Consider the following 17,536-nt stretch of genomic DNA (forward strand, 5'->3'; position numbering starts at 1 on the left):
CTTTTGTTCCTCTCTGAGAGAGCCATGCCCCATACCTGCTTCTAGTTGGCCATTTTTGAAAATAAAATTAAGAAAACGATTTCATTTACAAGCACATCAAAAAGAGTAAAATACTTAAGAATAAATTTAACAAAGAAGTGAAAGACTTGTAGTCTAAAAAATGCAAAGAAATTAAGGAAGACCTAAATAAATAAATAAATAATCCCACATTCATGGACCAAAAGACTTCGTTAGAATGGCAATACTTCCCAAATTGATCTACAGATTCAATGCAGTCCCTATCAGAATCCCAGCTGGTTTCATTGCAGAAATTGATAAGCTGACCCTAAAATTCATATGGAAAAGAAAGAGATGCAGATTAGACAAACAACCTTTAAAAAGACAGATGAAGTTGGAGCAGTCACACCTCCCAATTTCAAAATTTACTATAAAGCTACAGTAATCAAGACAGTGTGGTACTGTCATAGGATAGACACAGAGATTGATAAAATAGAATTGATAGTCCAGAAATAAACCATTACATTTATGATCAATTGATTTCCAACAGAGGTGCTAAGACAGTTTAACAGCAGAAAGAATAGTCTTTTCAACAAATGATGCTGGGAAAACTAGATATCCACATAAAAAATAAAGTTGGATCCCTATCTCACACTATATACAACAATTAGCTCAAAATGGATCAGATCTAAATGTTGCAGCTAAAACTATAAGTTTTAAAAGAACATATAAGAATAAATCTTTGTATACTTGAATTAGGCAATGGTTTCTTAGATATGGCATGAAAGACACAATTGACAAAAGAAAAATAAATCAATTGAACTTCCACATTTAAAACTTTGTGCTTCTTTTGCCAGAGATTCAGGTTTTAAAAAACAAAACACCTTTGTGCTTCAAAGGACACTATCAAGAAAGTGAAAAGATGATCCACAGAGTGGGAGAAAATATTTACAGATATGTATCAGATAAGTGATTGTATCCAGAATATATAAAGAAGTCTTACGACTCAACAATAAAAAATAAATAACCCAATTTTTTAAATGGGCAAAAGATTTGAATAGATATTTCTCAAAAAAAAAAAAAATACAAATGGTCAATAAGCACATGAAAAGATGTTCAACATCAGTAGTCATTAGGAAAATGCATATCAAAACCACAACTAGGCTGGGCATGGTGGCTCACACATGTTATCCCAGGACTTTGGGAGGCCGAGGCTGGTGGATCACCTGAAGTCAGGAGTTTGAGACGAGCCTGGCCAACATAGTGGAACCCCATCTCTTCTAAAAATACAAAAATTAGCCTGGCATGGTGGCACGCACTTGTAGTCCCAGATACTTAGGACGCGGAGGCAGGAGAATCTCTTGAACCCAGGAGGTGGAGACTGTAGTAAGCCAAGATCATGCCACTGCACTCCAGCCTGGGCAACAGAATGAGACTCCATCTCCAAAAAAAAAAAAAAACCACACAATGAGATACCACTTTATAGCCACTAGGATGGCTAGAATCAAAAAAATGGACAATAGTAAGTTTTCCTGACAATGTGGAACCTTCACACATTGTTGACGGGAACATAAAATGGTGTACTCACTTTGGAAAACAGTTCCATAGATCATCAAAATGTTAAATACATAATTACCATATGACTCAACAATTTCACTTCTAGGTATATACCCAAGAGAAATAAAGCATATGTCCACACAAACACTTGTACATAAATATTTATAGCAGCATCATTCATAATAGCTAAAAGGGGAAACAGCCCAAATGTCCAACTGATGACAGATTAACAAAATGTGGCATATCCATACAATGGAATGTTATTCAGTCATGAAAAGGAATGGGGAACGGATCCATAACACCACAGGGATAACCTTGAAAACAGGCTAACTGAAAGAAGCCAGATGTGAAGGTCACATACTGAATACTTCTATTTATGAGAAATGTTCAGAATAGGAAAATCTATAGAGCCAGAAAGTAGATTGTGGTTGCCAGGGGCTTTTGATGACAGGAGGGGAGGGAAGCGGTCATTGCTAATGATTACAGGGTTCTTGAGTGGGAGTAAGAAAAAAATGTTCTAAAATGTATTGTAGTGATGGTTTCATAACTCTGTGAACTTACAAAAACCATGGAATTCTATACTTTAAAAGGGTAAATTTTACGGGATGTGGATTATAGCTCAATAAAGCTGTCATTAAGAAAGGAAAAGGAAAGGGAGGGGAGAAGAGGGAAGGGGGAGGGGAGGGAAGGGAAGGGGAGGGGAGGGGAGGGGAGGGGAGGGGAGGCGAGGCGAAGGGGGGAGAAAAAAGATACATTGTGGCATATGTCTTCCCTTTTACCTGTCATTATGTGTCAGTGCCTCCCATTGGCCTAAACAACCCAGAAGCCAGAGGGAAAGCCATTTGGGACTATATTCCATTGTGACTCTGAGCAGAGCAAGGGAAGGATGGGGACACTTCTTTCACACATCTCTGACTCCCCAACATCTAACCCATGGCCTGGCATGTGATATTCATGCTATAAATATTTGTTGAATCAATAAGTGGCCCCTCATCTAGATTCTGCCAGGCAGCACAGGGGGCTTTTTGAATGTAAATGACCTGATGATTCAGGATCCTATGACCAGCGACTGTCACCCTCTGTCATCTTTTTCTGCCCCTTTATCTCTGAAGGCACTGAAGGGACCCTGCGTGAGCCAGGGAGGGCTCGGGGGAGGAGCAAGAGTGGGAGGGGCAGGGAAGAGGGAGGCTTTCTGACAACTTAAAAGGGGCTCGAACCACTTCCTCCCCAGACAGGGGTAGCGCGAGGCCGGGCACAGCCTTCCTGTGTGGTTTTACCGCCCAGAGAGCGTCATGGACCTGGGTGAGTGAGCCTCTTCATGTGAGAAGGAACAGTACCAGGGTCTTGGACACCCAGACTGACCCTGTGGAATGGGGGTGGAGGATGCGGGTGGAGCACATAGGGGTGCTTCCTGGAGAAATCAGTTCTGATTTGGTGGGCACTGGAAGCTACTTCCAGAGAATGCCCCCTACTGTCCCAGGAGGGGTGCACCCGCCCTTTCAAACCTGGGGAAGGGGTCAGCCTTTTGTGCCAGTGGGGACAAGGGAGGGGCCGAGATCATGTCTTTCTAAAATAGCAGGGACATAAGAGAGTGGCGGAGCTGGGCTTGGTGGTCTGGCAGAACCTGTTCTCATCATGAGGGTGATAGGTTAGGCCCTCTGGGACCTCTGGGGACAGGTTTCAACAGAGAAATTCTCCCTAGAGAGCTTAGGACCTTCTACCCACTCTCTGATTCCCACCTTTCTCCTCTGCCGAATATTCGTATACCTGTCCACTTGGGGTCATGAGGAGATGCAAATGAAAGGTGACTGGGTTGTGAGAATGGTGCAGTGCATTGCAAATGCAAGCTCTGGTTGCTTTCTCTCTGCTGCACATCCCACCGGCTTTGCTCTGGCTTTGCTGTTACCTCTTGCAAGTTAAGGAGTGAGCAGGCAACATGGAATGGGATGGCAAGGGGCACTCAGCTTGGAGAAACCATAGCCAGGCCTTCAGGACAGCCCGTGCCCCTGAGCAAACCTCACACACTCTGCCCCGGCAGACAATTCTACTCTTTAGAAAGCCCTTTCTCGGGTCTAACCTCCGTCTTGACTAGAAGGGGTCCAGGGGAAGTGCTGAGGGTGTTCTGAGTGGTTCATCCAGCTCCAGACACCTCCTTTATAAATCTCAGCTGTGGAGTCAGACCAGGCTGAGGCTAAGAAGACCAGGTTCCTAGATGGCTTGTCTCACCAACAAGCAATGCACCACGGCGGCCTCAAAGCCGCAAGGGGTTGGCTTTAAAAAGTGAAGGTTCCCTGGTGCTGTCCTCACACCCCTCCTCGCCACACCACAGCCTCCTTGATTTCATCTCTTCCTTCCCCGCCTGCCCCAAACTCTGGGTCTGGACCCAGCAAACAGCTGTGAAAGGGTTAAAGTGGTCACCCCCACCCACTGACTATGAACTCCCAAAAGGCAGGTTCAGAGGCTTTGAGGATGTGAGGAGAAAATGTCTGTGGAATGAATGAATACATTGTATCAAGAACTCAGTAGAGTTTAGTTTTTGAAAATCTCTTCCAAATGCCTCATTTCCCAGACCATCTACCCTTAAATCCCACTCCCCAGCACTCCACCCCCTCGCCACCCTCTCCATCACAATCCCAGAATACAGACGTCATCCACAGAAGACCCTGCTCCAGCCTTTCATATTGGCCTCCAGGAAGGAAACCAAGCAGTGCCCAGTGGTGTGCTGCTGGATGTTAGAAAAGCAGCTCCCTGGGGTGGAGCACTGGTAACTGCCTCCAGGGTGGAGGGAAAGTCCTGAATTTGTAGTGCTTGCCACCTTCCATGGTGTAAATTCTCCCGCCCTCGCTGATTGATTTCAAGCCATCCACATGACTGAACAGGGGGTTGGGAAGATGTGCGCAGTGTCTTGCCCCAGACTAGGTTTGGGGGTGCTAGACTCCTAGGCTTTGATGCAGGGAGAGAGGGTAATCTCTGGTCCAGGAGGAAGGGATGTTCTTGCCACTTCACTCAACTTGAGACAGCCCCAACGGTCAAACCCGAAATACTGGTAGGAGGGGAAGCCACTGACAAGCTTTGCTCAAAACGGGCTCTGGGCCGTTGATGGGGTGGGTGGGCCTCGGAGGATCTGTTGTTCTGCTCTTCATCTGCCCAGCAAGGAGCAAGAGGTGGGTGAGGAGGCAGGGTTTCTGTTACACAAAATGAAAACTCCAAAGCGGGGCTGAGCTGACCTTTTTCACGGTTTGAATGAGCAGCTCCGAGGCACCCTCCCCACCTTCGAGCAACGAGACCAAAGATCTTTCATAGTTCTCAAAAGCAAAGCAAGGGAAAAATGAACCCATGAGAGACATGTGCCTCACAGCTCAGACACAAATGCTGGCAAAGGGGGATGCTGAAGCTAATTCAAGGCCAGTTTCTCACCTGCCAGAAACTTGGCTGGGGAGGAGAGGAACACTGCAGCCTGGGGTCGCTGTTGGAAAAATCTCTCTGCTTTGCTTGGGACATTCCGTCAACTCTTATTGTTTGAGGGATTCAGGGATGACCAGTCTGGTGGGGAGAGTGACACATATGTCACGAAGCCACTGCAACAGAGTGAGATACAGCATTGACCGGGGCAAGGGCAAGACAAGAAGGGAATAGTGAACCTGGGTCAGAGAGATATTTAAGGTGGGTTTTGAAGGGTGTGTAGGAGTTGTCAAGCAAACAAGGAGCCACAAGGGGCCAAGGATGTGGCAGGAAAGGCAAACTCCATTGCCATCAGAGGCTGACAACATAAAAGAGGGAAGGGGCGTAAGGTGCGGGAAGTGGAGGGGAGTAGAGTAACCCAGAGGGTGAATGCCCCACCTAAAGGCATTCAAATCCATTATTTCAAAAACCCCACGCTGCCAAGAACAGTGTCCTGGGGACTAAGGCTGCAGCCACGTAGATGGTCAGCTGAGACCACAGTAACAGAGACAAGAAGGAAGCAAGCGGAGGGGAGGATGGAGTAGCTGGCCATGCCAAGGAGGAAGATGGGGAGGAAGGACGCAGGCACAGGAGACCCAATCCTTAAAAGGTGGTACAGCATGCCTAAGGAATTCGGACTTTATCCTGAAAACAATAGGGAAACATCAAAGATTTTTATTCTTCAAGTAGCTGAATTAAAGGATGAGATCTGTATTTTGGAAGGAGTTCTGTGGCAGCAAAGCAGCAGCAAAGCCCTGTGTCAGAACAGAGGTGGGGCCGGCTCTGTTGGGGGCTGGGATGTTGGGGGATGGAAGCAGGAAGCACTGGTGGCCAGTGGGGCATGGGGAGCAAAGATTCCCTTCATGCTCCGTGGAGCGTCCTAGACACAGCAGACTCATCAGAAACGCAGCCTGATGCAGTAGCAAGAGCCCAAACCTTGCTGTCCTGTTCAAATCTCAGGTCCCTCTCTTAGCAGCTGTGTGGCCCCAGCCACTTGGCTTAATCTCTCTGGGCCTCTATTTTCTGGAATCTAGGATGAGGATCACCAGGGTGGCTCATGAGATGCTATGAGGGAAAGACACATACAGACCCAGTGATAGCAGAGAAGGATGGTTAGGAGTGTGGTTTCTGGAGTTGGAGGGTTTCAAAGTCTGCTTCCCCGCTGGCCATTGTGTGACTCTGAGAAAGTTACTTGCTGTGTTTCAGTTTCCTCGTTGGTAAACGGGGTTAATAGTAGCACCTACCTCATGGGGCTTTTGAGAGGATGAAATGGGACCATACATGCAGACAGCCTGGCGCGCAGTGAGAGCTCAGTGAATATGAACTATCTCATTAGATACAGCAGTTGATAACATAGAAACTGCAAGATCTATCCGGCTCCCACCCATCCGTACGTACTGTCTGAAAGTGGATTCCCCAGATCTCTAGACCTCTAACCACCTCCCTGCTTCTCCTCTCTCTCCCCTATCCAAAAGAGAGAGAGAAAGGGAGAGAGAGAGAAGGTGTGTTGGCAGGTGAGGAAGTTCAGAGAGGAAAAAGCTTGGGGTGACTCTTGGGGAGAGCTAACTGGGCAACTGTGATTTCCTGGGCAGTCTGGAGGACCTGGAAAAATGTGGGGATGGAAGTTCATGGTTTGGAGGTGGGGGCAGCCAGCCAATAATTATCTTTCCTAGATGGGGAGTCTCTCATGTTGGGGGCTCAGGTTGGAGTTCTAGGGAATTTTCATGATGATCATTACTGAAAACTCAAGAACTCAGAAAATACCCAACATCTAGGTCAACCACTCCTTAGCCCCAGAGATTCCCAACTTCATTGGTCTCCCCCAAGCTGCTGCCCCAGACCAGTTGCTTTATGACTTTGTAACAGGCAGGGATGATTTGACTCATGGCCACTGACCAGGCTCCCTTTTGCCACAGATGAGAGTTCCCCTAAGTTTCCCTGTGATATTTCTTGAAAACCACCTGTTATGGACCTACAATATCCTTGCTCATCCACCTCCTCCAAAGCACCTGGAACGAGAACTCACGGGCACACACACCAGCACTCCCCCAATTCCCCTGCCCTGACAGGAACAGCAGAAGTGGGACAGTGCCCAGGAGAGGGGTTATCAACGGAGTAAAACAGAAACAAAGTTCTTGCTACTCAGATCTCACCCGTTGTGACTTATCAAACTTTGAGGTTTCTCGTTTCTCCCTGACAGTCAGAGCGGGCTTTCTCTAGAGTAACTGAAAGACATTTACGTGTTTAAAGCAACCTCGAGACTCGACCTCTGGATGAGTCAGTGGAGGATGGGCAGAGCGTTGAACCCTGAAGAGTGTGGTTGGGTATAAACATGTGAACTTAAACTCAGGAGCTCAGGGGTAATTCAGTGAGAAAGGAGAATGAGGGGTGTGGTGGGGAGCTCTGTTGCCACAGGGTCCAATCCCAGCAGGACTGCAAATGCCTGAGCCCAGGCTGGGAATGAGGGGACAGCGGCTGCTTGTCCCCAGAACAGAAAATGCAGCTAGGAAGCCCGCTTTGAGTGGACAGTGGAGGACTGGACTGCCAGGCCAAGCATTAAGGGCTTCATCCTCAGGGATGGTTAGAGCCCCTGAGGATTTAGGAGGAAGGTGAGGTGGGGACTGGCATCAGAGCTAAGCTTTAGGAAGATATGTCTAGCAGTAGTGTGCAGGATAATTTGCTCAAGGCGAGAGAAATACCTATTTATTTATGTAGCCCGATGCAGTCTCTCCTTCCCGGAGGAACTCCCAAGCCCAGAATCCCCGGCTTTACACACTTTCCGGGGAACATATTAACAACTGCAACCTGGATGCCATGCAGGGAGGTCTCCAGCAGGTGGTGCTGTGGCCAAGGACACGGAAGTGCCAGGCTCTCACTGCTTCCCCAGCCTCCGTAGGGCCCCCAGCCTCCAGGAGAAGGTGCCTTAAACAGGTTCCCACGCATTTCCTGGCCCTATTGAGGTTGGAGCTGTCACGGGCCTGCCTTCACTTGTGGCATTGCAGTTACTGACTCTCCAGTTGGCCAGGCCCTACCTAGCTGGGACCCGAGGGTCAGGATACGGGAAGAGGGCTACCGACGCCCTGACTTGTCGGTAAGCTAAGACGTCTAGGCAAATTACTTTGTCAACTGTCCTCGCTGCTCAGCCTCAAGAAGAAATAAGTTCCTAATGGCCCTGAGGCTCAGCCACAAAACCAAACTGAGCACATCCGGGCCTTGTGCTAAGCCAGGATCCCCTTCTGCTGCTCAGGCCCCAGGAGGCCTCCTGACTTCCAGAACACGTCCCTTCCCAAAGCTGACCCTGTTCCCCCTTCCACCTGCCCCCCCCAAGCCTAGGTTAGAAAACAAGTAAAAGGAGAGAAAGTGTGTGCAGGCACTTCAGTTAAGCAAAAAAATAAAGAAAGAAGTCGTGACATCAAGAAAGAGTCCTTCCCCGACACTGCCACAGGACAGCATCCCCTCTGTGTCCTCTCGGGCCATCTTGATGCCCTCTCCCTTGGAAAAAGGACAGGCATTCGTTTACTTGTCATTCGTGTATTTATTCATCATTCATGTATGCATCATTCGTATATTCATCAGCACGCAATTGTGGGACACCTCCTCAATTCTGGGCCTGCACAGGATAAAAGGGAAGGGATCTCTGCCCCAAAGGCAGGCCAAGGGTGTGGGCCCAGTGGGCCAACAGTCAGTGCTGAATGAATGTCATTTCAGTAACGGGGTGTTGTGGAGCTAGTGGGGCCCTGAGGCAGTCTCCATCACTGCGGACCAGTAACCTCATCCCTCTACCCAGCCTGTGGGGTCGTCCTCCTTCCTCAGCTCGCCTCCCTCAGGAGACACTCGAGTCCGGCTTTATGCACATGTGGCTGCCCATTCACCTGGAGGCCAGGAAAATGCTCCTGGGCCAGTAGCTACCAGCACCAAAGCAAGGCTGGAAATGTGTGCACCCACCCCACGACCTCATAGCTTTGCTGCCTCGTCCCACATCACGTGGAGTGGGAGGAAGCACTCACACCCACCAACCAAGCTCAGTCTTGAGGGGTGGTCTGAGCTAGAAAGACTTCCCAGCTCGAAGAAGCAGCCTAGATGGGCCAAGACAGGGGGTGGGAGGGGCTGCCCTGCATTCTGATGCTGCTTCTTTCCAGGACCTGGGAGTGGAGGAGGACGAGAAGGAGGTGAGGACAGTGATGCCGGGCAGCGGGCCAGGTGTTCAAAGGCACAATCTGGTTCTGATGTTCTCTTTCAGCAAACACAGTGCCTGGAGCTTGAGAGGAAAGTTCCCAACAGCGTCTCCCCCTCCACTGCTTTCTTTAATAATAAAGACTTGTCCCTGCCAAGCAATAACTTTCTCGCCTTGTCTCCTACAGGGAAACCAATGAAAAACGTGCTGGTGGTGGCTCTCCTTGTCATTTTCCAGGTGAGGTTCCCTGCCAAGGAAAGCTATGTTCCCCTCTCCACACGGCCTCCCAAGTCAGGGGTTTAGTGGAGGAAGTGGGCATTTGCTAGAAGATACAAGACCCAGACATAAGCCTGCCTGCCATTCATTAAGCTAATGGCTGCCCCCTCACCATCTGCTGAGTGACCCTGGAGAGCCACAGATGTTCTCTGGACTTCCTTTACTCCACTTAGATTAAAACATGGGGGAAAATAACTTGCCACCTTCCCTATCCCACCTCCAATCTCCCTGCCCAGGAGACAGAAACATGAGAATTCTCTTAGAGAGAAGAGCTGCAAAAATGGTTACTGGGTTTTGTGCATGTGTGCTGAGAAAATCACCCTGGATCTGGAGATCTTGTTACTATCCTATCGCCCCAAGGTTATCTCTTTCCAACCTTCACCCAAAGGCTCCCCTCGCAGCCCCCTTTTTCTTTGGTGAAATAGAGACCCATCTGGCCTCCCTGGCAGGGGAGGGAAGAGAGGATGGGGCCCTAGGGATGGGGAGAGGGGTGGATCAGCACATACTTTATAGCAGGCCTGAACTCGGCAGGAACAAAGACCCTCACTTTACAAAGTTCTGTTTCTCAATCCAGAAACAGACAGAAAGTGTACCTCACCAAGTGCCAAAATTAGAGGAAACCGTAACTCACAGAGTCAACTTTCCCCCATTTGTTAGATGTGGGAGCTCAGAGTGGGGGTTGGGGAGTCCAGCTGAGGCCGGAGCTAGAGAGTCAGTGCTTCAGAATTCGGCTCATCCCCAGGTCTGGAGGCCAGAGGGGCAACTTTCCAGAAGCTCAGGCCAGAGACAGGCCCCAAACTGGGCACTCTTCCCAAAACCCCATCCCAGAGGCCCCCCGGAGCCTGAGCTGCAACCCACAGCCTGGCCCCCTTCCCTATCACCACTCCCTCCTCTCTCTCCCCTGTCTCCAGGACTCTGGGGGGCTGTACTGCTGGCAGTGGAGGCTGGAAGGTTGGGGCGGGGAGGAGGACAGCTGAGGCTCATTCCTCCCTTTCACTTGAGGAGGGGGTGCTCAGACAGGGCAGGATGTGGTGGGGCTGTGGGCTGCAGAGGCAGTGAGGCTGGAGGAGGGGGAATTATAAAACAGGAACAAGGTTCAAGAGGAGACGGGAAGGCAGGACTGCATGATGATGAAGAGTGCACTTCATAGATGCCGGGAATACTGCCCTCCAGGAAGCCTGAGACCCCCTCATGTCCAGGGACCCCGAGTCTAAGGCCTTGGACTGGAACCATGGCTGGGCCAATGGCAGCAGCCTCCTTCAGGGCTCCCAGGCTGCAGCCATGCCCAGGAGAGGGAAGAGGGGTTGCCACTAACTTTTGGTCTCAGGCTAGCAATGGCCAAAGAAAAGGCTCCTGGACATCATTTTGTGCTCACCCTGTTCCCGAGCACGACAGTGATGAATCCAGAACTTGGATGTGAAAAAGAGATAGAGACACGATGCGGTGAACCCCTCCAGCACAAATGTGTAGAAACCCATCGTCGCTGAGCTGCTGAATCTGGTTCCTGGAGATAGAACCACGAGCCTCGCGAGGCAGGTCCTCCAGCCCAGCTCCCTGCCCTGCACGAGCCCGTCCATCGCTGTGCACAGAGGCACGGGCAGGCATGGGCCCCCTCCTTCATTGATAAAATCACAGCAGGCTGCTGAACCTTCACCCGGCCCTGCAGACAGGCTAAAAAAAGCTCCAGCAGCTGAGTCCTGCTGATTGGGATCTGCCGGAAGAGATGCGAGGAAGAGAGAGGCAGAGAGGTGGGGGGAGAGGGCGGGAGCACAGAGGGAGAGTGGGAGATGAGAGCCGCGCTTCCTTCCAGGGACACAGCTGCTGAGGAGGCCTCGCCTCCACCCCTGTGGCCCATCATCCATTCACAGTCTTTATGGCACTTGGGCTCACGTTGCCTGAGCTCCTGCTGGGTGCTAAGAGGGGCCCCAGGATCTAGAGTCTCTCCAGGTCACCCACCACCCGTGATCACAGCAGTTGGCCCCAAACCCAAGGCTTCATGGCCTCAAAATGGGAGCACTTGCCCTCCTCTCTTCTCACTCCAGCCCCTCCTCAACCTTGACCCCCAGGTGGATTTTCCCCCTAAAGCTGAGGTCTTTTGTAAGCCCCCTGGAAAACTCCACCAAGTTATAAAGGAGAGTCAAGAAGAAAGACACATGTTCCCACTCTCACAGAGCTCCCCGAGGGCAAAATTAAAGCTCCATGGGGAGGAAATGGTGCTGGAACCTGGGCTAGGTACCTCACAGCAACCATGTGAAGCAAATTCATCTCCATTTCACAGAAGAGAAAACTGAGGCTCCGAGAGAGAGAGAGTTTAACCAGCTCAAGGCTCATCTGGGCTCCCAGAGCCCCACCAATTTCCAGTCCCCTGTCAGCACATGTAGAGTCTCTCAGACTTGGCAAAATCAGCCACTTGCTACTTATTAGCAGAACTGTAGAATCTCAGGCCCCACCTCAGCCTACTGATTTAGGATGGACAGGTTCACAGGATTAACCAGGTGATGTGTATTGGAGTTAAAATTTGAGAAGCACTGATTTCAAACCAAAGAATCACCTGGAGACTTTAGGCAAACACAGATTCCTAAGCCCATCACCTGAGATTCTGGTTCAGCATTCTCAAGTGGGGCCTGAGAATTTGCATCCCTAACAAGTTCCCAGGTGACGCTGTGATACTGATGATGTGGACCTCACAATGAAACCACTATTCCTCCCACCTGGGCAACATGGCAAACTCCCACCTCCACTAAAAACACAAAAATTCGCTGGGTTTGGTGGCGTAAGCTACTCAGGAGGCTGAAGTGGGAGGATCACCTGAGCCTGGAGAGGCCGAGGCTGCAGGGAGCCATGATTGCACCACTGCACTCCAGCCTGGGCAACTGAGTGAGACCATGTCTCAAGAAAGAAAAAAAAAAAAGAGAGAAACCATTGCTCTAGGGCTAAATCCCAGCCAGAGTTGGAGCCACTCAGCTAACCTGGCCTGTTTTCCCTCATTTCCTTCCCTGAAGGTATGCCTGTGTCAAGATGAGGTCACGGACGATTACATCGGAGACAACACCACAGTGGACTACACCTTGTTCGAGTCTTTGTGCTCCAAGAAGGATGTGCGGAACTTTAAGGCCTGGTTCCTCCCTATCATGTACTCCATCATTTGTTTCGTGGGCCTACTGGGCAATGGACTGGTCGTGCTGACCTATATCTATTTCAAGAGGCTCAAGACCATGACCGATACCTACCTGCTCAACCTGGCGGTAGCAGACATCCTCTTCCTCCTGACCCTTCCCTTCTGGGCCTACAGCGCGGCCAAGTCCTGGGTCTTTGGTGTCCACTTTTGCAAGCTCATCTTTGCCATCTACAAGATGAGCTTCTTCAGCGGCATGCTCCTCCTTCTTTGCATCAGCATTGACCGCTATGTGGCCATCGTCCAGGCAGTCTCAGCTCACCGCCACCGCGCCCGCGTCCTCCTCATCAGCAAGCTGTCCTGTGTGGGCATCTGGATACTAGCTACAGTGCTCTCCATCCCAGAGCTCCTGTACAGCGGCCTCCAGAGGAGCAGCAGTGAGCAAGCGATGCGATGCTCTCTCATCACAGAGCATGTGGAGGCCTTTATTACCATCCAGGTGGCCCAGATGGTGATCGGCTTTCTGGTCCCCCTGCTGGCCATGAGCTTCTGTTACCTTGTCATCATCCGCACCCTGCTGCAGGCACGCAACTTTGAGCGCAACAAGGCCATCAAGGTGATCATCGCCGTGGTCGTGGTCTTTATCGTCTTCCAGCTGCCCTACAATGGGGTGGTCCTGGCCCAGACGGTGGCCAACTTCAACATCACCAGCAGCACCTGTGAGCTCAGCAAGCAGCTCAACATCGCCTACGACGTCACCTACAGCCTGGCCTGCGTCCGCTGCTGCGTCAACCCTTTCTTGTACGCCTTCATCGGCGTCAAGTTCCGCAACGACCTCTTCAAGCTCTTCAAGGACCTGGGCTGCCTCAGCCAGGAGCAGCTCCGGCAGTGGTCTTCCTGTCGGCACATCCGGCGCTCCTCCATGAGCGTGGAGGCCGAGACCACCACCACCTTCTCCCCGTAGGCGACTCTTCTGCCCGGACTAGAGAGGGACCTCTCCCAGGGTCCCTGGGGTGGGGACAGGGAGCAGATGCAATGACTCAGGACATCCCCCTGCCAAAAGCTGCTCAGGGAAAAGCAGCTCTCCCTCAGAGTAGAAGCCCCTGCTCCAGAGAATAGCTTCACCCCAGTCCCAGCTACCTCAACCAACGCTGAAAAAAGACAGGGCTGATAAGCTAACACCAGACAGACGACACGGGGAAACAGAGGCTATTATTGTCCCCTAAACCAAATACTGAAAGTGAAAGTCCAGAAACGGTTCCCACCTGCTGGGGTGAAGGGGCCAAGGAGGGTGAATGCGAGGAGTGTGGGAGTGGCCTGATGAGTCCTCTGAATGAGCCTTCTTCCGGCCTCCCACAGGCTCAAATGCTTAGACTGGCTCTTCCGAAAACCAGGCCAGGTCTCCAAGACCAGAGATAGTGGGGAGACTTCTTGGCTTGGTGAGGAAAAGCGGACATCAGCTGGTCAGACGAACTCTCTGAACCCCTCCATCCATCACTTTCTCCACTGTCCTCCGAGCCAGCAGGAATGGCAGCTGCCACGCCGCCCTAAAAGCACACTCATTCCCTCACTTGCCGCGGTGCCCTCCCAGGCTCTCAACAGGGGAGAGCGTGGTGTTTCCTGCAGGCCAGGCCGGCTGCCTCTGCTTAACCAAAGCCACACTCTGGGCTCCAGAGTGGGGATGACATGCACTCAGCTCTTGGCTCCACTGGGATGGGAGGAGAGGACAGGGAAATGTCAAAGGCGGGGAGGGTGACAGTGGCCACCCAAGGCCCACGAGCTTGTTCTTTGTTCTTTGTCACAGGGACTGAAAACCTCTCCTCATGTTCTGCTTTCGATTCGTTAAGAGAGCAACATTTTACCCACACACAAATAAAGTTTTCCCTTGAGGAAACAACAGCTTTAAAAGAAAAAGAAAAAAAAAGTCTTTGGTAAATGGCAAATGAGTGTCTTTGTTTTGCAGTCCCCCACACCCCACCCGACCGTCCCCTCTCCCCTCCTCCCTGCCCTCCCCCAGGCCTCGTTTCTTAGAGATGCTCAGAACCACAGAGGTTCTTAGCTCAGGAATGCTGTGAGCCCATCCGGTGACAGAGGACCAAGACACTAAAAGGTAGAAAGAGGTTGAGGACAGGAGGTCCATCTTACAAATACCCTTCCAGAGTTCATGGGATAGGCCCCAGGCCTGCGCAGTCAGCACTGAACCGGACATGCCGATCCTACTGCAGCTTTGGGAAGACCACGTTGTCCGGGTAACCTCGATACCTGGAGACTCTGCATTTAGCAGCTCTTGCACACTGGCCTGCTCACCTGTCCCAGCTCAGCCCAGAACTAGAGCCCTTGACCTTTTGCCAGCCCCTTAGACTCTGAAAGCTGGGGTTTGGAGGGAGGGCCTTTCTGTGGGCTCAGAGACCACAGCATGCCAGACTAGGGGTCAGGGATGGGACCCTTTGCTGGCTGCATGAGAGCTGGAACCACCCATGATGCTCTCTGCTGGCCACTGTAGCAGCAGTGGCCTCCACAGTGTATGTCATAGTCCCTTCCTGCTGCTACAACAAAATGCCACCAATGGAGTAATTTATAAACCATAGAAATGTATTTCTCACAGTTTTAGAGGATGGGAAGTCCAACATCAAGACACCAATAGATTCAGTGTCTTGTGCAGGCTCTCTCTGCTTCTGAGATGGAGCCTTGCCGCGCCCTCTGGAGGGGACAAATGCTGTGTCCTCACTTGGTAGAAGAGTGGAAGATCACAATGAGCCGAACTAGTTCCCTCCTGCTCTTTTATTGCTATAAGAGCATTAATCCCATTCACAAGGGTGGAGCCTTCATGACCTAATCACCTCCCAAAGGCCCCCCCTAACTTCTCATACCATTGCATTGGGGTTTATGTTCCAACATATGAATGTTGGAAAGATACATACGTTCAAACCATAGTGTGGCTACCAACTGTGGAGGAGTAGGGAGAGAGGGATAGACACAGGCCCCCACACAGGCCAGGTGTTCGTGTCATTTCGTGCCTTGGTGCCCACCCAGAGCTGTGACTTCTGCAAGCCAGAGAGCAGGTCAGTCCAACCTGCAATGCATGGAGAGGGGTCTGAAGGACCCAGAGCTGCAATAGCTCTGGCCTGGGGGGAACTAGAGGGAGGGCTGAGACACTCACGCAATAGGTGATTCCATCAATTTCCCCAAGTGGAAAGAGCCTCATTGAAAATGGAGCTGCCTGGTAATGACGCCCATTCTCTCATCTCACAAGAATGTGACATTACCCTCCTCCGAGAGATGCACTGGGCTGGAAGGTTTTTAACAAGATTTGTCAGCTGGTCTCCAAGCCGGGAATCGGTGCCCTGAGAGGAATGAGCCTGGCACGGACGCAGTCAGCGTGGAGCAGCGTTCGCAGCAACGGCATTAAATATTAAAAGGCACAGCTGCCACTGTGCGTGAGCGTGCGGCCAACGGGCGATGCCAGCGTGCGTGTGTGTCCCCGAGGGGAACCTGCCGGAGCGCGTGTGCGTGTGGCGCCCGCTGGTGTGGACATCCTAATGAGGTTACCGATGGGAAAACAGTCAGTTCCTGAAGGGGAGGAATGTAACAGCAGTCATGGAAAAGGCAGCCAGGCCAACCGCACAAACGTGCCACCTCAGCTGCAGATACATTTTTCTAGAATAACTGGACATCTCCAAATGTTTACAGAGAAAACAAAACCCCCAGCAATGTTCATTCCCTCGAACTGCTGTGTCTCAGAAGTTCTGACCTCGGCTCGGTGCTGGCCTGATCCCTGCTCCCCTGCCCGAGGCTCTCACGTGCCCATCTTGAGCTTGGGGTGACCCCTGGGAAGAAGGAAAAGGCCCCCTGAGAGGCTCACCCAGGGCTTCTCTCTTCTTTTCTTACCTGCTTCATACATCTGTCCCCTCTTCCCGGGTTCACAGCCGTAAGCCTTCTCCAGTCACCTGAAATTTCCTTTTCATTTCATCCCCAGGTCCTCGTCTCCCTCATCCTTGCTGGCTGCAACCCCAGGTCAAGCTCAAGGCATTCCCAGGCCACAGATCTGCCCTTTCAGCTAGAAGCACCACACCTTTCTCATCACAGACTCACAGAGCTCCAAGGGACCTCAAAGATCAGCTGGGCCAATCCCCCAGTCATTTTCTAGATGGTGAAACTGAGGCCCAGAGGGGAGAAGCTGACTTGCCTGAAGGGGCGTTGCAACCTAGGGATATTGGTTAAACTTGCTTTGGGAGCCTGAGCGTCTGGCAGGGTTGCAGGAGGGTGTGGGGGAGAGCAGAGACTCTGGAGCTCTGCCGACTTGGAATCTCATCTCTACTGCTTCCCAGCTGTGTGACCTTCAGCTGTTGCTCAACTGCTCTGAGTCTTGGATTTCTCAACTGCAAAATGGAAAGGATTTGTATAAACACTTAGCACAATGCCTGGAATATTGAGTGTGGTGGTAAGGAATGGGGACTTTGCAGCCAGACTGCCTGGTTTGAACCCTGGCTCCACTACCTGGGCTCGTTACTTAGCCTCTCTATACCTCAGTTTCTTAATCTGTATAGTAGGGATATTAATGGTACCTATGTCCTCGGATTGTTGTGGAAGGCAACAAATCCATATATGTAAAATGCTTAGAAAAACTTACATATGCGTTGTTGGTAATCTTTAGGAGATGTTTAAGAAACGGTAACTTTAAAAAAAAAAAAGTTGCTAACCATGAGGAAACCAAGTTCAATTCCTTAGCCCATTTCCATCCCCACAGAATTTATAATTCAAGCTGGAAGGCAATTTAGAGATGAGTGAATCTGGCCTTTCCATCCATTGTATAGTGAGTCAACTCCTGCTCAGAGAGGGAAGCAACTCACCTGAGGTCTCTCAGGAGCTCTGCAAAGATGCTGGAACTTTAACCTCGTTCCCTGGGCTCCTAACCAGAGCTCTTCCCACCAGACCCTGCTGGGCTCATGGGAACATCCCTGCACATCCACCGTGGC

General features: G+C 50.9%; 1 protein-coding gene across 6 annotated transcripts; it reads left to right on the top strand.

Moving 5' to 3' along the window:
* The first annotated feature begins 2,771 nt into the window (after nt 1–2,771).
* CCR7 (chemokine (C-C motif) receptor 7) lies at nt 2,772–14,503 on the top strand. Of its 6 annotated transcripts, XM_011929832.1 has the most exons (4): nt 2,797–2,856; nt 3,682–3,683; nt 9,357–9,406; nt 12,448–14,503. In XM_011929832.1, the coding sequence occupies exons 3-4, from the start codon at nt 9,365–9,367 to the stop codon at nt 13,522–13,524; spliced, it is 1,119 nt and encodes a 372-aa protein (XP_011785222.1). In that variant the 5' UTR covers nt 2,797–2,856; nt 3,682–3,683; nt 9,357–9,364; the 3' UTR covers nt 13,525–14,503. The 6 variants fall into 6 exon arrangements, with proteins under 6 accessions (XP_011785218.1, XP_011785223.1, XP_011785222.1 ...); XM_011929828.1 differs by lacking the exon at nt 3,682–3,683 and having other exon boundaries at nt 2,772–2,856; XM_011929829.1 differs by lacking the exons at nt 2,797–2,856; nt 3,682–3,683 and adding an exon at nt 7,263–7,604.
* The last annotated feature ends 3,033 nt before the right edge of the window (nt 14,504–17,536 follow it).

Source organism: Colobus angolensis, unplaced genomic scaffold (genome assembly GCF_000951035.1).
Source record: "Colobus angolensis palliatus isolate OR3802 unplaced genomic scaffold, Cang.pa_1.0 Scaffold83, whole genome shotgun sequence".
Lineage (NCBI taxonomy): Eukaryota > Metazoa > Chordata > Mammalia > Primates > Cercopithecidae > Colobus > Colobus angolensis.

What these genes read in the sequence shown, in the direction of transcription:
- CCR7 (XM_011929828.1), top strand. An exon ending in CTCTCCTTGTCATTTTCCAG is followed by an intron (nt 9,407 to 12,447) that starts GTGAGGTTCCCT and finishes CCTTCCCTGAAG; the next exon opens with GTATGCCTGTGTCAAGATGA.